At 37.0% G+C, this 15,851-nt stretch overlaps 1 protein-coding gene across 1 annotated transcript in view; it reads right to left on the bottom strand.

Moving 5' to 3' along the window:
• Positions 1-11,465, bottom strand: part of LOC583402 (forkhead-associated domain-containing protein 1) — a 34,088-nt gene extending 22,623 nt beyond the window's left edge. Inside the window, 8 exon segments of the mRNA XM_030987443.1 lie at positions 878-985; positions 1,643-1,747; positions 5,710-6,060; positions 7,288-7,536; positions 8,369-8,490; positions 9,407-9,776; positions 10,354-10,557; positions 11,307-11,465. Coding sequence (XP_030843303.1) covers positions 878-985; positions 1,643-1,747; positions 5,710-6,060; positions 7,288-7,536; positions 8,369-8,490; positions 9,407-9,776; positions 10,354-10,557; positions 11,307-11,402 — 1,605 coding nt within the window. The 5' untranslated portion in view covers positions 11,403-11,465.
• Between the last annotated feature and the right edge of the window lie 4,386 nt (positions 11,466-15,851).

Consider the following 15,851-nt stretch of genomic DNA (forward strand, 5'->3'; position numbering starts at 1 on the left):
AATTATATTTGAAATCTGAACACTCACTATCCACAAACCTTTAAGACCATCAATACTAGTGAACAGGAGGGATTAGACCTCCCTGCATGGTCACTGGCAGGTGGTTATTTCATCAAATCAATTAACATTAGAAAAAGAGGATCATGGGGGACCAATGGCACCGATTATGCATTGTTTGTTGTATATAGGGCGCAAGTAGCTACAAGTAGTGCAGTGGGGCTTTAAATCATTGGATCGTTCCAGTGTATCTATAACCTCTGGTAAAGACATTAATCAACAGTTGCCACTCTTGACCCGGGTGTCATAACTGGGAACCTGGTAGGCAGAAATCCCTCATATGCTTTGAGAACTGAGATTTAGCTCAGAAGAAAAAGGGGGACTACTAGACTCCTTGCTAGACTCCTTGAGCACCACAGCATTTGCAGATAGAGTGCTATTGACAAGTATTGTTTTAATAACACTTCTGTAAATAAATCTTTACATTCTAATCAGGGGACAGCTTTACCCTGTTCTTGAATAATAATAATTATAATAATAGTCTGTTCTTGTATAGCGCATTTTACATTATAACTTCCCTATGAGCTTCCAAAGAGCTTTGGAAATTATTACCCTAGCTATAGCTTCGGCAGCCATTATCAGCGCAAAGTGCATTTCAAGGAGTTATCCTACCAGGTACCCATTAACCTCACCTGGGTCGAGTGTGTGGCAAATGTAGATTAATGTCTTGCCAAAGGACATTAGTGCAGCGGCGGGACTTGAACCGCGGACCCTGTGATCCACAGTCCGGTGACATATCCACTCAATCACGACACCTCTACATTAAAGTACCAATTAGATATTAGATATACAACTTTGAACAATGTCTTAAGAGACTTACCTGTTTCTTAGCTTGGTCGATGTCTACTCTGGCTTGCTTCTCTAATCTCTGAGACTCCAGGAATTTCTTCTTCATGTCTTCCTTCTCATCTTTAAACCTCTGTTTTGTCTATCATTGTGGGAAGTATGAGAGAGAGAGAGAGAGAAAAGGGAAATGAATATCACATGAATGACATGTAAAAAACTTAAATGTATAATAATACTAGAATTCAGTTCCATTCAAAGTCAATTCAAATGTTGTTTTAAAAGATATTGGTCATGCACAAAAGTTAAAAATACAATATCCATAAAAATCATAATAATTGTAATGAAAAAACAAGCACTTTTAAATACGCTTCTTTTACTCTTCTTTGTTTAAATTTTCTATGGCATTCTATCAGTGTTTTACACCCTCTCATTAAGTAACAGAAGGAATTTCTTGATTTTTTTTCTAAAAGGCAGGGTATAATCTCAATATTTAGTGTAGTTGTAATTTTATTTAATACAATAATGAACATTAAAATTGGAACTTTAAAAGAGTGTCCCATCCGCACTCCCGACTAGGGTTTGCAATTTTTGTTCAATCTATGAAAATGAACATTTATATCAATTATTATTCTTCACTGATTTAAAAAAAAAAAATTATTGTTTTTTAATAAGTATTTTACATAAGAATTTATTTCCAATGCTAACCCCCCCCCCCTCCCCCACCCTCCCACCCTTAATCCAAATGTATTCCTACAGTCATTCATAACTCCATCAATATTTACATTATCATTATACTGACCTTTGATTCATCTTCAACTTGAGCTGTTAACTTATCAATCTCCTCTTTCTGTTCAGCGGTCTGTTTCGTGAGTGCCTCGACCTTGCTCTCGGCACCTTTCAATTTCTATAAAAATATCAATAAATCAATTAAAAATACAAAGTTCATCAAAGTTCATACATCGAAACATTATGAAGTGTGTTCTTATCATGGTGTCAATCACTCTCAACAAATTGACTTTGTCAACCATTGTCTCTAGAGTATAATATCCCATCTTTGACACCTAATAATGGTTTAATCTTGCCATTAACGGATAATGTCTTTTTTATCTGTCCCGTCTAATAGTGTTACTACTGAAAGGGTGTAAACGTTTCAGAATTTGGATGAAAATTACACAATTAGCACTAGTATCATTTCTATTTAATAAGTCGATCTCATTAATTTCAATATACAAAATTTTTGCATGATATAAAAAGACACATGTAGGTATGAATACACAATGAAATGGAAAGTGTTGAATCATACAAAATGAATCTGCAATCATTTTAATGAAACTATACGAAGAATGAATGACTGAAGCCAGAAATATATTCTATTTCTACTATAACACTAAAATAATCTTCAAAACAGTACAGGCTTTGTCTAGAAACATCTACTAAGTGTAAGAAGCAAGCCAGAAATTTCTTTCAACAAATAAGCAAGATATGAAATATGGTACTATTCATGTACAAAAATGCAGGCCATGTTTTTTAGATGTTGAAGATTATCACAAAATCATGTATTTTTAAAATGAAAAATAAAGAAGCAATGACACCTGAGGAAAGAAAAAAATAATGGCGTGACATATTTTTCTATAAAAAAAGTAATTCTTATTTACTAAACTACTCCACATACATGCGTTATGTTTTTTTATTTCTTAAATATCACCACATTTCATGAACACATATGACGTGACAAAAGATAATACATCAGACATACTCTTAAGAGCTAACAAAAACAAGGCAATGAGAACAACACAAATGCACCATTCAGACGAACAGTATAGCAAAGAAAAAATAGACTACACAATGAAATATGACTTTAACATTACATGTACATCCTCTATTCCATCTATTTTGATGCATATACTTGCAGAGCAAGTGAAGCAACAATACGACTTTCACCAAGCATACCAAACTCTCTAACTTTTACATGCACATTAAACACTTATTACCATACAGGATTACAATATCACTTACACAATGAAATAAATTTAAATTGAGTACAGCCTGTATCTTAATTGACAATTTTTCTTGAGATAACAAAACTTAATTCAATCAAATAAAACAAGTTTTTTTTTTGTTCTTCAAAATATTTTTTGCAAACCTTATAAAATAAACGTGATTTTACCAGAGTATGGAAATGATGAGTTAACAATAAACACATTTGTATTTAGATAATCAAATGAAAGGAAATAGAAAGGGAATTTTTAAATTGCTATAAATACTAAAACAATGAAGATTTTGAATTGTATATGCTGGTTATACAGTAAAAATTTCTTAGTGAGAGTATTCTTCTACAAACAAATGCCACTGTACACTCTAATACATCACAGACCTGCTAAACATGCACAAAAAAAGACTTTTGATTTCCTTTCACCCCCCCCCCCCCCCATTCGATGCTCTTAATTCAAACAAAACACCAAGTAGACATTCAAAAGTCATGCCTTATAAAATTCACAAGTGCTTTATGTCTACAGACTACAAGATGGGTTTGTTTACCAGCCCTCTATTGTCTCGTATTTACCCAGCCGATTCTCAAACAAAGACAAGACTTAGAGCTAATTCCTTAACAACCTAACTGTTTGTCGCTACTGGATGAGACGCTAGATTCAAGAAAGCGTTTAAACCTGTTGGAAGTCTCCTTTTATGGTTCAATCATGCATAAATGTATTTTCATGATTATTTAAATTAGAAGATAACAGAGAGTTTCAGGCAAAGGAATTTAGTTTGAAGCATAAAATGAGAAAATTCATCAATCTGTTTAAAATCAAAATGATTCCTGCTTTTGCCATATGATAGAATAGCTATGGTAGAGTACTAGAATTAAAGTATATCATTCTAACAACTTATAGAAGTTTTTTAAAACTCTACCAGTTCAAAGTTTAATCACAATTTACTAGACTAAAATTTAACAATACTTTTGCAGTGACCATGGACAAATGGCCTTTCATATTTTCCCTAGTGTGGGCCTTACACAACACTTATTGCTGCATTTGAAAAGCAATAAAGTTTGGTTTGTTACGGACAATATCTTCATGCAAAGTTTCATTGGATTTTATGTGAATGAACTGTGATTTCTACTATGGCAATCATAATGTTGCATATCTTTTTGAATATCAAAACAAAAATTACAAGGGAACTATTTTGAGATGTGATATTTAACATGTATGTGATTGTAAATCATATTTCTGGAATATGTTGCAGAAACAGTTGCATTTTAAATGGGAATCTATGAAGGCTATGAAGAAAGTAAATATATAAATCAGCTTTGAAAAGAATACATACTACAGGTAATTTTGACTATGCTATGACATGGATTGAACAATATATATGCAGCATGCAGCTTTGGTGAACTAACATTAATCATTCAATGCTTTCAAGTATGGTATGGAATACTGTAATTGTGTAGGAATAGGATAGTTGTGACATTGCTATCACGTATCAAACACCTCGAGAAATTTCCTTTAGATTTGGGGTGTGTACCATACATTTTAATACCCTGAGCAAAACCCCAGATATCGAGAATAATTTTTTAATAAGACTCATCTGGACAATTCCAAGGTAAAAATATTCACTACCCCAAAAATAATAAAAGTGGTAACAACTCTAGAAATATGTGTGCTACTTTTGTAAATTTGGTACAATTTTTTGTTTTAAAGCTCAACAAGTTCTTCACTTTGAGTGGTATATAAATAGGAGTCTTCTACTCAAAATCTGAAAATCAAGACTACCGGTATTATGAAGATTTGAGACTCGGGTAATGAAATGCAAATACGAGCTGATACATGTTTTTTTTATGTAAACACCCTTTTTAACAAAACTGGACTTCCAACAGGTCATTTGTTTTCAAAGACCGGTTAGTTGCTGTCTTCTTTAATGTAAGGACAAGGACCCTGGAACATGGGCTAGGACCAGGCCCGTAAAGATATGGACTAGAGGCCCTGAATAGATTCCCTGGGAATAATACCATACTTGAAATCACTGATGATGCAACTAGTGTGTGACTGTTTGGGATCTTTGACATGATGCTTCGGGACATGTTTATTAACTTACAGTCTTTAAGCTGAAGTATTCAGTGTCTCGCGCAAACAGTGTTTTCTGATACGATTCTAAGGCAGTCTCGAGCTGAGACTACACTCCATTCAAGCAATGATAGACAGATAGAAGGAACACAAGATGAATAATGAAGAGAGAAGTAATGATTAAAACAAATATAGCAGAGAAAACAATCAAATGGATAAAAATTAGTATGAATATAACTAAATGTCTGTAGACCCTTCCTCTATTACAACACATCTTTATTTGGAGACGATTGAAATTTAGTCGATTTCAAATGCTACTGTAGCTTAGTATCATCTAATTCCAATGAGTTTGATAACAAAACTCAAATTTATAAAGGTACATGTGTGCATTTCCAATTTTATGTGATAATGTAATCATGTAAGCAGACATTTCAGCATCAATACCACACAGATATTCAACATAATTTTGCAAGGGTAAAAAGTTAATGCAAATGTGAATGTACAGTATACTTGGAACTTCGTAGAAGGTTGTACTTGGTAAATTCACAGAAAGGAATAAGAATGAAAGTGTCCTTCCATGTTTAAGTTAGACAGCTCACACATTCTCATTCACCACTCTTAACTCCATGAGGATGTACTTTTGAGTTTTTAATTAGATGAATAAAATAAAAGGGTTAAAAGTGTCCCCACATGTTTAAGTGTGACAGCTTACACATTCTCATTCAGAACTTTCAATGATTATTGGACAAAATGAGGATGTTGTGAATTAGATTAATAACTTGGGAGGGTTAAAGAGTGTCCTTACATGTTTGAGTGTGACCACCTCCTTGTTCCTTGCCGCCAGCTCCTCCTCGTGCTTCTTGGTCTCCCTCATGCGGGAGAACTTGGCGGCCAGCGCCGAGATGGCCACCTCCTTCTCCCTCAGCTCCTTCTTGAGGAGCTCCACCTCGCCCCTCATCCTGGAGATGCTGCCCTCCTTGGTGGTGAGGTCGCGCTGGAGCTTGGTCATCAGGGCGGAGCTGGTGCCCTTCTCCTTGCGGAGCTTGTCCACCTCCTGGCGCAGGGAGACCAGCTCCCGCTCCCGCTGGTGGAGCAGGGAGCGCAGGTGGGCGATGTTCTCCATGGGATCGGTGCTCTCCATCCTCATCTTGGACATCTGTTGTAACAACAATGATAATAATAATGACAAAAATTATAATGATTATGATGATGATGTTGGTGATGATGACGATGATGATGGTGGTGATGATGATGATGGTGATTATGATGATGACGAAGATGATGCTGATGATGATGATGATGATGATGATGATGATGATGATAATGATGATGATGCTGGTGATGACGATGATGATGGTGGTGATGATGATGATGATGGTGATGATGATGATGACGAAGATGATGATGACGATGATGATGATGGTGATGACGATGATGACGAAGATGATGATGATGATGATGATGATGATGATGATGATGATGATGATGATCATGATGATGATAATGATGATTATTGTGATAACAATAATAATTATGATAATGATAATGATGATAAGAAGAAGAGAGGAAGGAGAAGGATAGGAAGAAGAAGAAGAAACAAAGAAACAAAGAAGAAATTATATCTTGTGTACCCAAGGCAGCCTCATCAATATCAACACTGTTCTCCCAATCATATCATCACTCTGGCTTTATCTATGCTACAATGACAAGGTGCTCAATCATTCACAGACTTCCTTCTCGTCAGAAAAATAATGAGAAACCCTAGGTTTACATAGTTTTCTTTTCCTCTGAAAAGTAAGGTCAAAGGCAAAGCAGGGAAATTTTGAGGTAATGTTGAAGGATGAGAGCACTGTTTCATTTACGAGTTACAATTGATTGTACCTCATAAAAAGTAGTTCTACCTCTTTCAATCAATCATATCTGTACAATCAGTAGTACTGTACTGTCAATATGATGTTACAGGAAGATACAATTCAATGTAATATACAATAAATTGTAGCAAGAATGGAGATACAATTGATTTTTGCTACTGATTATCGGTAAACTTTTATATTACAAGCCCCTGGTGGTATTTTTTTGCTCTGATTATCTTGGCATATTGCCACAGTTTATACTGCAAGGTCATGACGCCCCTCCCCTTTAACAAAAATCTTATCTTGACATGTTTTCTTGAGTCTTCAATATTTCTACAACCTTTACAGTTATTTAAACTACAGATAAATGAATATATAGAAAAAATATTAATTGGTGTAGCTGACAGACTTTATAGCAATGAGAATTTCACAGGAACAATACCTGCACAACATTGAGCGATAAAACAGTTCTCATTCTCATTAGGTTTATAAGTGATATGCGACCAGTTCATTATAGGTGACCTACTGACCTTTTCCTTCAGTGCATTGACCTCGAGCTGCTTCAGATTGACATCCTTCTCCAGTTCCTTGAGTCTCTTCTGGACCGTGGTATCGGCTACCGGAGGAGGTTTCTGCTGCTGTTGGGCCTGGTGTGACTGCATGGCCAAGGATTCCATGTCCGACCGCAGCTGACCGATGACCCCGTCCTTCCGCTGGGATTCAGCCTCGAAAACAGCCAGTCGGTTGATTTCGTCACCCATTCTGAGCAGCCTCTGATCCTGTGGAGTAAAGGAGGATTGGGAAAAGCATGAGGACATAGTGAAAAATGCGATACGTCCTCTGGGGGGTGTTTCACAAAGATCCTAATTTGGACTTAAAATTATGGAGAGCCATTTGTAGCCTCAAAATAAAATATATTCAAAGGTGAAAAGTCAAGTATTTTAGACTTTTTATAAATTCCACATCAAGAACATGAAATCTCCTTGATAATAAGAAATATGAATGATTAGAATCAACATTGTATGCCTTTTAAAATAACTTTTACAAAATATTTTCATAGATGCTAACGGCTTTCCATAATTGTTAAGTTCAACTTAGCATCTTTGTGAAACACCCCCCTGGACTTGACAGCCCTATCTATTCATATATTTCATAATATTCACGAAGCATAAATTCTACAGTAAAAAATTTAGACATCAAATCCATACGAGACAGGTCTTGACGGTAATGGTAAAGAATCAGGTGTTGTGATGAAGGTCTTCAAGCATGAGCAGATCTTGTGATGGATCATGTCAAAATCATCTTAATCATTTACACCAACTCTTTATATTAACACTTCAGCAAAACCTACATTGCAATTTAACCCAAATAATGACCACATAGTGTTCCCGGCATTATTTTGGGATAGATGTCAAAATCATGTACACTGTAATGTCGACTATTTTTGTTTCTCTCAGTGTGTTTACATGCTGGTATCCTATACCAAAAGAATAGCAGCTTTGAATATTACTTCAAGACATTGCAAGTTGAATGGATGCAACATGTGAGTAGGCCAGAAGACTACAATGACTTGTATCCAAAACTTTTGTATAAAAATGATTCTTGACTGACCTTTTCATGAGCAGCTAACATGTCATTGACCGGTGACGCTCTTGTGTTAGGACTGCCATTGACCTGCTGAGTGGACGTTACACCTCGAGCTCCACTTGAACCAACCCATCCTCCTGTTACGGCTGCAAAGATTAAATGAAAACACAGTATATCACTTAAAGGTACATCCAAAAGTTTAATGTTTGATAGGCTATATGATCCTTTAGGATCCTTTAGGAATTCAATTCTTTAGGCATTTATCTACATAATTACAGTACAATAAAGTACATAACAATATTTATCATTGCGGGAAAAATATCATTCTTCAGTAAGATATCTACCCATTCCATTAGAAATTTACATTCATTTTTGCTCTTTTTTGTTGGTCATACATGTTTATTGTTTAATTTTAAATTTTGCTTGCATCTAAGAGCAAACAAGATTTGCTGGCATCTTTAGGTCTCTTTCACATGAGGGTCATGGTATTGTTCATGAAGTATTTTCTGTGTTTAAAAGCTAAGGAAGGCCATAAGATTGTTTCCTACAATCGTTATGAAGATCACTATCTTAAACTCACAGGCATTACTGTCAATTACACACACAGTGCTCCAGTCAGGAGCAGGCGTATATGCACTTTGAGTATCTTTTTAATATGATGATTGCTTTTTGTTCTATTTATAAAATTATTATTATTTGTAATGAGTATGCGTATGATAATAGAGATTTGAATTGGATTTATTTAAGAGAGAAATGACTCACAGACTAAAAATATATGAACATTTGAAAGTACAAAATATTAATAATTATATTTACAAAAATATTTGTATTATTGACGTTCCATTGTTTTGCTTAACTGATTGCGAAATTATGATATTGTTTGAATATTGAATAAACACCTCATCAGAGGCAAAGAGAAAAAAAAATCTTTTGATTTCCTCTGGTTAGAAATACAATAAATTGAGTGAATATTGAGCTATGTCTCCTACCTAGAGATATTACAAGATCCATATTTTAACTTCAATAGGGAAACAGTCCACGTTAATCTAAAGCATGACTTACCTCGTCTTGGTGGGAGAGGGCTGTTTGTAGGGCTCTGACTTGCAATATGCACCCCTCCCCCAGTCCCCGGTCCACTTCCGCTCCCCCTCCTGTTACCCGCACTCGTCGGTCTGGCTCTGGGGGGTCTCGGTATCACCCCACCCCCACTAACGCCTGTGGGTGGGGTCCCCCATACTGCTGGGGGTGGGGCAGCTGATGAGCCCCCTCCCAGGGAAGGGAGGGTGGACTGCTGGGGTTGGCCGTAAGGGGCGTCACCCCCTGCATGGTTGTTGAGGTATGGGAGCTGGGACTGGGAGTAGTCGGTGAGGGGTACACTCTCTTGCATCATCCTGGCTCCACCCCTATTACCACCAACAGGCGGATAAGATACCTAACAAACCAAATAAAATATACATGTTAATTCTGAAATGAAAATGACACTGCAACATGAAATATAAATTCCAGTGTGCTCCTTTGTAGACAGTGAAAAGGGTTCAGTTTGGTTCAATTCATTTGATCTATAAAACACATATTTACAAGGATAAGAACATGCAAATCTATTTAACATTACATAAACAATTGGAATAACAAATGTACAAGCAAAATACTATAAAACAGAATAGACAACAGCTGCTAACGATTCAGAAAATGGGTAATAATAATAATGATAATAGTAGTGTCTTCTTTACTCAGGTCTAGCCTCATTGTTCTCACTGAGAGCCCTGCATTGAGAGACCAATGATGAGAGCAACCAGTAGCATGAATGGCCTGCCATAGTTAGATCCAACTGAAAGTCAATCTTAGTCTTTGTGAAACACCCCCAGGTCTCATATAACACTGAGCTTACTTAATCCCAAATGACTAACTTCTTTGATACAACTTGATTCTTAATATACTACACATTGCAGTAACATCGAAAAGCTAAATCTAAATGGATTTGATGTTATCCACAAAACAACATAAATTACCTGGTCATCTTCCACCTCCAATTCATGCGGGAATCCCGTGTACCCAAACCTGATACTGTCTCCCGGAGCCAGCCTCACGGCAGCATTCTGAACGCGGCAGTCGTTGACGTACGTTCCATGCGCAGTGTTCAGGTCCTGGATCACGAAACAGCTTTCGGCATCGCTGTACTCGATAACAGCGTGCTGTAATTCTATTGACGATAGCTGCAATGAAGATGGGGGGGGGGGGGGAGGGGTGAAAGAGAAAACATTAGAGTAGATATTCTTGCTAATAAGCACAAGATCTAAGAAGATAAAGCACATTTTAATGAGAAGAAGCTAAAGAAAGGCTCTGATATATTTCAATGTTGGAAAGTACTATTTTTTCCTCAGCCCAAAAAAGTTGGACATAATTATGGGAAAATAACCATATTACATATAATTGCAAGAGGGGACAAAATCCTATTCGTACATTTGTACATTAACTCAATCTACCACTTGTATCTGACACTCTTTAAAGTGGCAATAATTTGTTTAACAATTACATACCGGTAGTCAACCTGCCCCCAACCTCCCACTTTTGACAATACCAGAACCTTATCCATTAACAGTATCTTCATGAGTGATTTCTGCTTTGAAGGAAAATATAGATGACAAAGTGTGCTTTGTGTCTCTTACAACATGTGACTTTTATCCATCTATTTTATCCACAAGGAAAATTCTTTTGATAATATCACTGACTATTAAATGCATCTTTCTAATGTCCAGGGAAAAAAATACACGGGGCTCGGGGCGATTTAGCCTTGAAAACCTGCTAACGTCACATCTTTCCAGTATTAATAATTTTATTCAATGGACGTATCAAGAGATTTCAAATGTCCAGATGATTTAAATGAAAAAGTCAAGCATGCCATGCAGGACACACTCCATGGAACCCCCTTAGATTAGATTAGATAAAGATAAATTTATCGTACCTGGATGTTTAAGTCACAATTCTCTCGTCCGACTAATGTGACGCTCGGTGACAACTGGAAGAGCCCCTCGGGACTCCGCAGGAAGCCTTTCACCATATCTTGGCGTTTTGTTGCAGATGATGATAGTAGAGGTCTAGAAGACAACAGACTCAGTCAGAATCATCAGGAAAATGGGTCTGTCTAGTTGACCTGGAAAATGAATGAAGGTAATATTTTTCAGGGATGTTAAAAAAAATAATATCTCCTTCTTAATGTTACTGCCCATGTCTCGTCTTCATGCCAAACATACAGACTGTGCACAATGTCATGATAATGAATATATCACATACCGGTAGACTAAATAACTATTTTCTAGTAGACTTTAATTAGGATAAGCATCCATGCAGACACACCCGGCATCAGATATAATTTCATTCATTATCATCAGAATTAGAACATGGAATTGGAAAACGTTGAAATGAGAGGGTACAGTTTGAGTTTCTAATTCCAAACATTACAGATACAGTTTACATTGCATTTCAAGCTAAATTTGAGTGTCTATTTCATTCTATACAGCTTCATGTACACGTTGGCAAGTAAGCATAATTCATTTACACAGCACAGGCACAATTAATGCACAACACCAATCATCATTGGCATTTGCATGTGACCACGTCCAGCTGCTGCAGCTACGCCGATGACTTCGGGCGGTTGACCCTGCCATTGCGGTCTAACGGATAGCCAAACTATGCGGCAGGTGGATCTTTACTTTCCTGCTTGCGCTTGATTGCAATCAATTCACTGATATTATTCACAAAATATAAGCAAAATACTCACGTAAAATGAACGAATTATGATTTCCAATGTGTATATTCCAGTAAAACCAACCCTCTGAGGTTTCTTTTTCGTTCACTTCACTTGTTCCATTAATATTAGATCTATCGATTGATGGGAACATAACAACGCGATTTGATTGTACAGCTTGTGTATGTGCGTTTCTAGGGGGAGAGAGAGATAGAGAGAAGAAGAATAATTATCATAATTGATTGATAGTGCTATGTCGCCCTCTGCGTTCTACATTATATGCCAGGTATTCAGCATGGGGAAGGGGGAAAAGGAAAGGGAGGAAAGGAGAAAAAGGAGGGGGAAAGAAAAACGGAGGGGAAAAAGAAAGAAAGAAAACAGGGAAGAAAAAGGAGGGGAAAGAAAGAAAGGGGAAGAGAGAGAGGAGAGAAAAGGCGGAAAAGGAGGAAAGACGGAGGAGAGAAAAAGGGAGAAAAGGAGAATATGAGAAGGGAAAAGAAAGAAAGGGCGTGATGATATTATTAGAAGATTACTTTTTTTTTTACCAGGAAAGGGGCAGGGAGGGAGGCACGCAGTTTTGCGGTGTGCATAATACGTGGTACATGCTAAATATTGATATCTTTATTTCATTCTTTATCTTTTTAGTGAAAATGATATAAAGAAATTGTGTTTGGATTTCAAATTTCATGAAATTTTCATGGACAGAGCATCTTTTCCTGTGATTTGTTCACAGTTGTGGATCTCTTGGGCATATAATCCTTTGCATATTCAAGGGTGTCGATTTGTATCCGTGGTTGGGGGGGGGATGATAGGTGCCAAAATATTTTCGGCAATGGATCAAAGCAACCAAAGTGGTAGAAGCGTGTGGCAAGTTGCACCCCTCCCAAGCGCGTAGCCAGGATTTAATTTTAGGGGGGCGGATTTCTACTCGTGCAAACTCTCACACTATTCACATCCTTATGCAACAAACATGATGTCATGTGGGACATATCTATGTTTGTTGTGATACATTCACTTTGTGGAACCTGGTGTTTTTGCAAAGTAAAAAGCATAATAAATAATCATTATTTTTGTTCATCTTTCATATTTAATTTCTGTTTACATCCTTTGGTTTCAGTTCATTTACCCACTTTCTAAATGCTGGCACATTAGGGATGAATGATACATGCTGGCTGGAAGTTACGGAAATATGTTCGGGAAGAAGTGGATTTCAGCTGCAATCATATTAATATGTTGGTAGACCTCTGACCAAACATTTCCCCCTCAGAGTGTAAATTGATGAAAATGTATGGAAGGAAATTGAGATATATCAGATCCCAAACTGTGTCACACCATAACTCTGAAATGAAAACATACTTGAGCAAAGTCTATATGTGCTGTAATTGAGAATAATATTTTGAAAAGATTTTCCATCTCATTGACACAAAGCATCTATTTCTATTCATGCAAATGATGTTAACAAGAAATCCAACTTCTTTGTCGTTCTACCCTATATAGAAGGACCCGTTGTCTTTATAAAAAAAAATAATTAAAAATCGTTATTTACAAGAAAATAAAGATGTTTTGGGCCAATTTGAGAAGAGGCCATTTTATTTTCGTTCAAACTAAGCGAGAAGCAAACTCAAAATTAACTTTCATTTGAGAATTACGACACACAAAATATGGGGTCCCTCTTGCCAGGCGTGTAGCCCCCCCCCCCCCCCCAAAAACAAAAACAAAAACAAAAACAAAACAAAACAAAACAAAACAAAACAAAACAAGAAGAACAACAAATTAAGATGGAAGGGGGGGGGGGGAGAAAGAGAATATGTGTGAGTTAAAGGAGAAAGGAAAAAATGAAAGATTAAACAACGATATAGGAAAGGTGCGAGAGCATGAGGAATTGCATTTCTTTAAAAAAAAATAATGGGATAACAACACAGTTTAGTTTATAAACTCGAAATAATTTTTGCAAGTATATATACTACTGGTGAAGTACCAGACCACCGTCTTTTTGCATTGTGCAGCAACGAAGCAACAACGTCTCGCGACGTTTTTCTAACTTCTTAACAATCAGAACGCCTCGTTTTTTTCCAGGAAGTGCCGGTGGACTTGCGCCAAATGTGGTTTAGTTCTAAAATTGCAAAAGATCCCTACTCTTGGAGGAGGTAGGAGAAAGCAATTTTACGTCATATTCATTCCAGGAAGTGCCAGAAAATGCGTGGTTCTAATGAATTGCAAATGCTTCCTACTCTGGGAAGTGGTTCTGACCCCCTCCCAAGAGAAAGGAAAAGGAACGTGAAATAATATAAAGAGACAGAATGCTTGAAGATGCTCTTCAAAGATTATACTTTTATGAGAATGCACCTCTGATAAAGAAAAAAATAATGATTTGATTTAATGTTGAGTATTAAACCTGTAAACAGAAACTAACTCAGTATGATGTAGAATTATTATTATGATCCGATTTGCGTCCTTGATGTACCTTACAGCAGAGAAGGGAAACAAAATGAGCAGATACATTTTTTGTAGGAGTGAAATATAGAAGACATAATGGAAAAGAGACAGAGATAGAGTATATGTGTATGTGCCCGTTTCATTTTAAAATGCAAAATCATATTCCCTCCCGGCTTAGACAATCTGCTCCCTCAAATGTTGACCATCTAGTCATTAGACCAAAGACTGGTGCCCCCCCCCCCCCCCATTACTGAGCCCATGCTATAATAGGCCTATAGAAAAGGTGACATAAATCCAATGCGTTGAAATCAAGTAGGTGTCTCCAAACTTAAAGGGGGTAGGGGTGTGGGCCCTGTGGGGATGTGAGACTATAATAAGCAATTAAGAAATTGAAATATATAGGCTCTGCCCTTATAGGCTCGAACTGCAGTTCAAGTGTCAAATAAGAGTCTGTGCTTTGCAGACTATCCTCAAATTATACTACACCAAAGACCATTTAGTGTCAGGACAATTTACTCTGACTTACTTTTGTAGTACCCTAGGTAGGCCGAGATTGCTGTGTGAAGAATAGACCGAAAGCTTCAGTCTCTCTAATCGTCGGTTGTTCCACTGAGACTACGTCTGGCTCCACTAGACCTCCGGTTATAGAGACTGAACGACTGCCTATGCCAGCCTGTGTTGAACTTATTCCGCTAGATTTTAGCCGCTAGGCCCCTCCCACAAACTTGCCACGGCCGTATTGTTATGCCCCCAAAATCCCCCAAAATGTCATTTTACCTCGTTCATTTCCAATTTTAAATTAGGCCTAGGCTATAATACATCGGTTCCACTTACTAACTTGATTGATATAATCCGTTTAATGGTCCCTTTTAAGGAAATTATCGGTCAAAATCGACATCCATGTTGAAAATCTTGCAAGCCGTTCGCTGCCGTCAATCTCATCCCTTCTAGTCTACGCCGAAGGCGAAATGATTATGAAGGAAAAACTGTGATAACGCCATTACGAACGTGTAGATGGCGCACAGTATTTCCTTCATAATAATTTTGCCTTCGGCATAGACTAGAAGGGATGAGATTGACGGCAGCGAACGGCTTGCAAGATTTTCAACATGGATGTCGATTTTGACCGATAATTTCCTTAAAAGGGACCATTAAACGGATTATATCAATCAAGTTAGTAAGTGGAACCGATGTATTATAGCCTAGGCCTAATTTAAAATTGGAAATGAACGAGGTAAAATGACATTTTGGGGGATTTTGGGGGCATAAAAATACGGCCGTGGCAAGTTTGTGGGAGGGGCCTAGCGGCTAAAATCTAGCGGAATA

Source organism: Strongylocentrotus purpuratus, unplaced genomic scaffold, assembly GCF_000002235.5.
Source record: "Strongylocentrotus purpuratus isolate Spur 01 unplaced genomic scaffold, Spur_5.0 spur5_scaffold_16, whole genome shotgun sequence".
Lineage (NCBI taxonomy): Eukaryota > Metazoa > Echinodermata > Echinoidea > Camarodonta > Strongylocentrotidae > Strongylocentrotus > Strongylocentrotus purpuratus.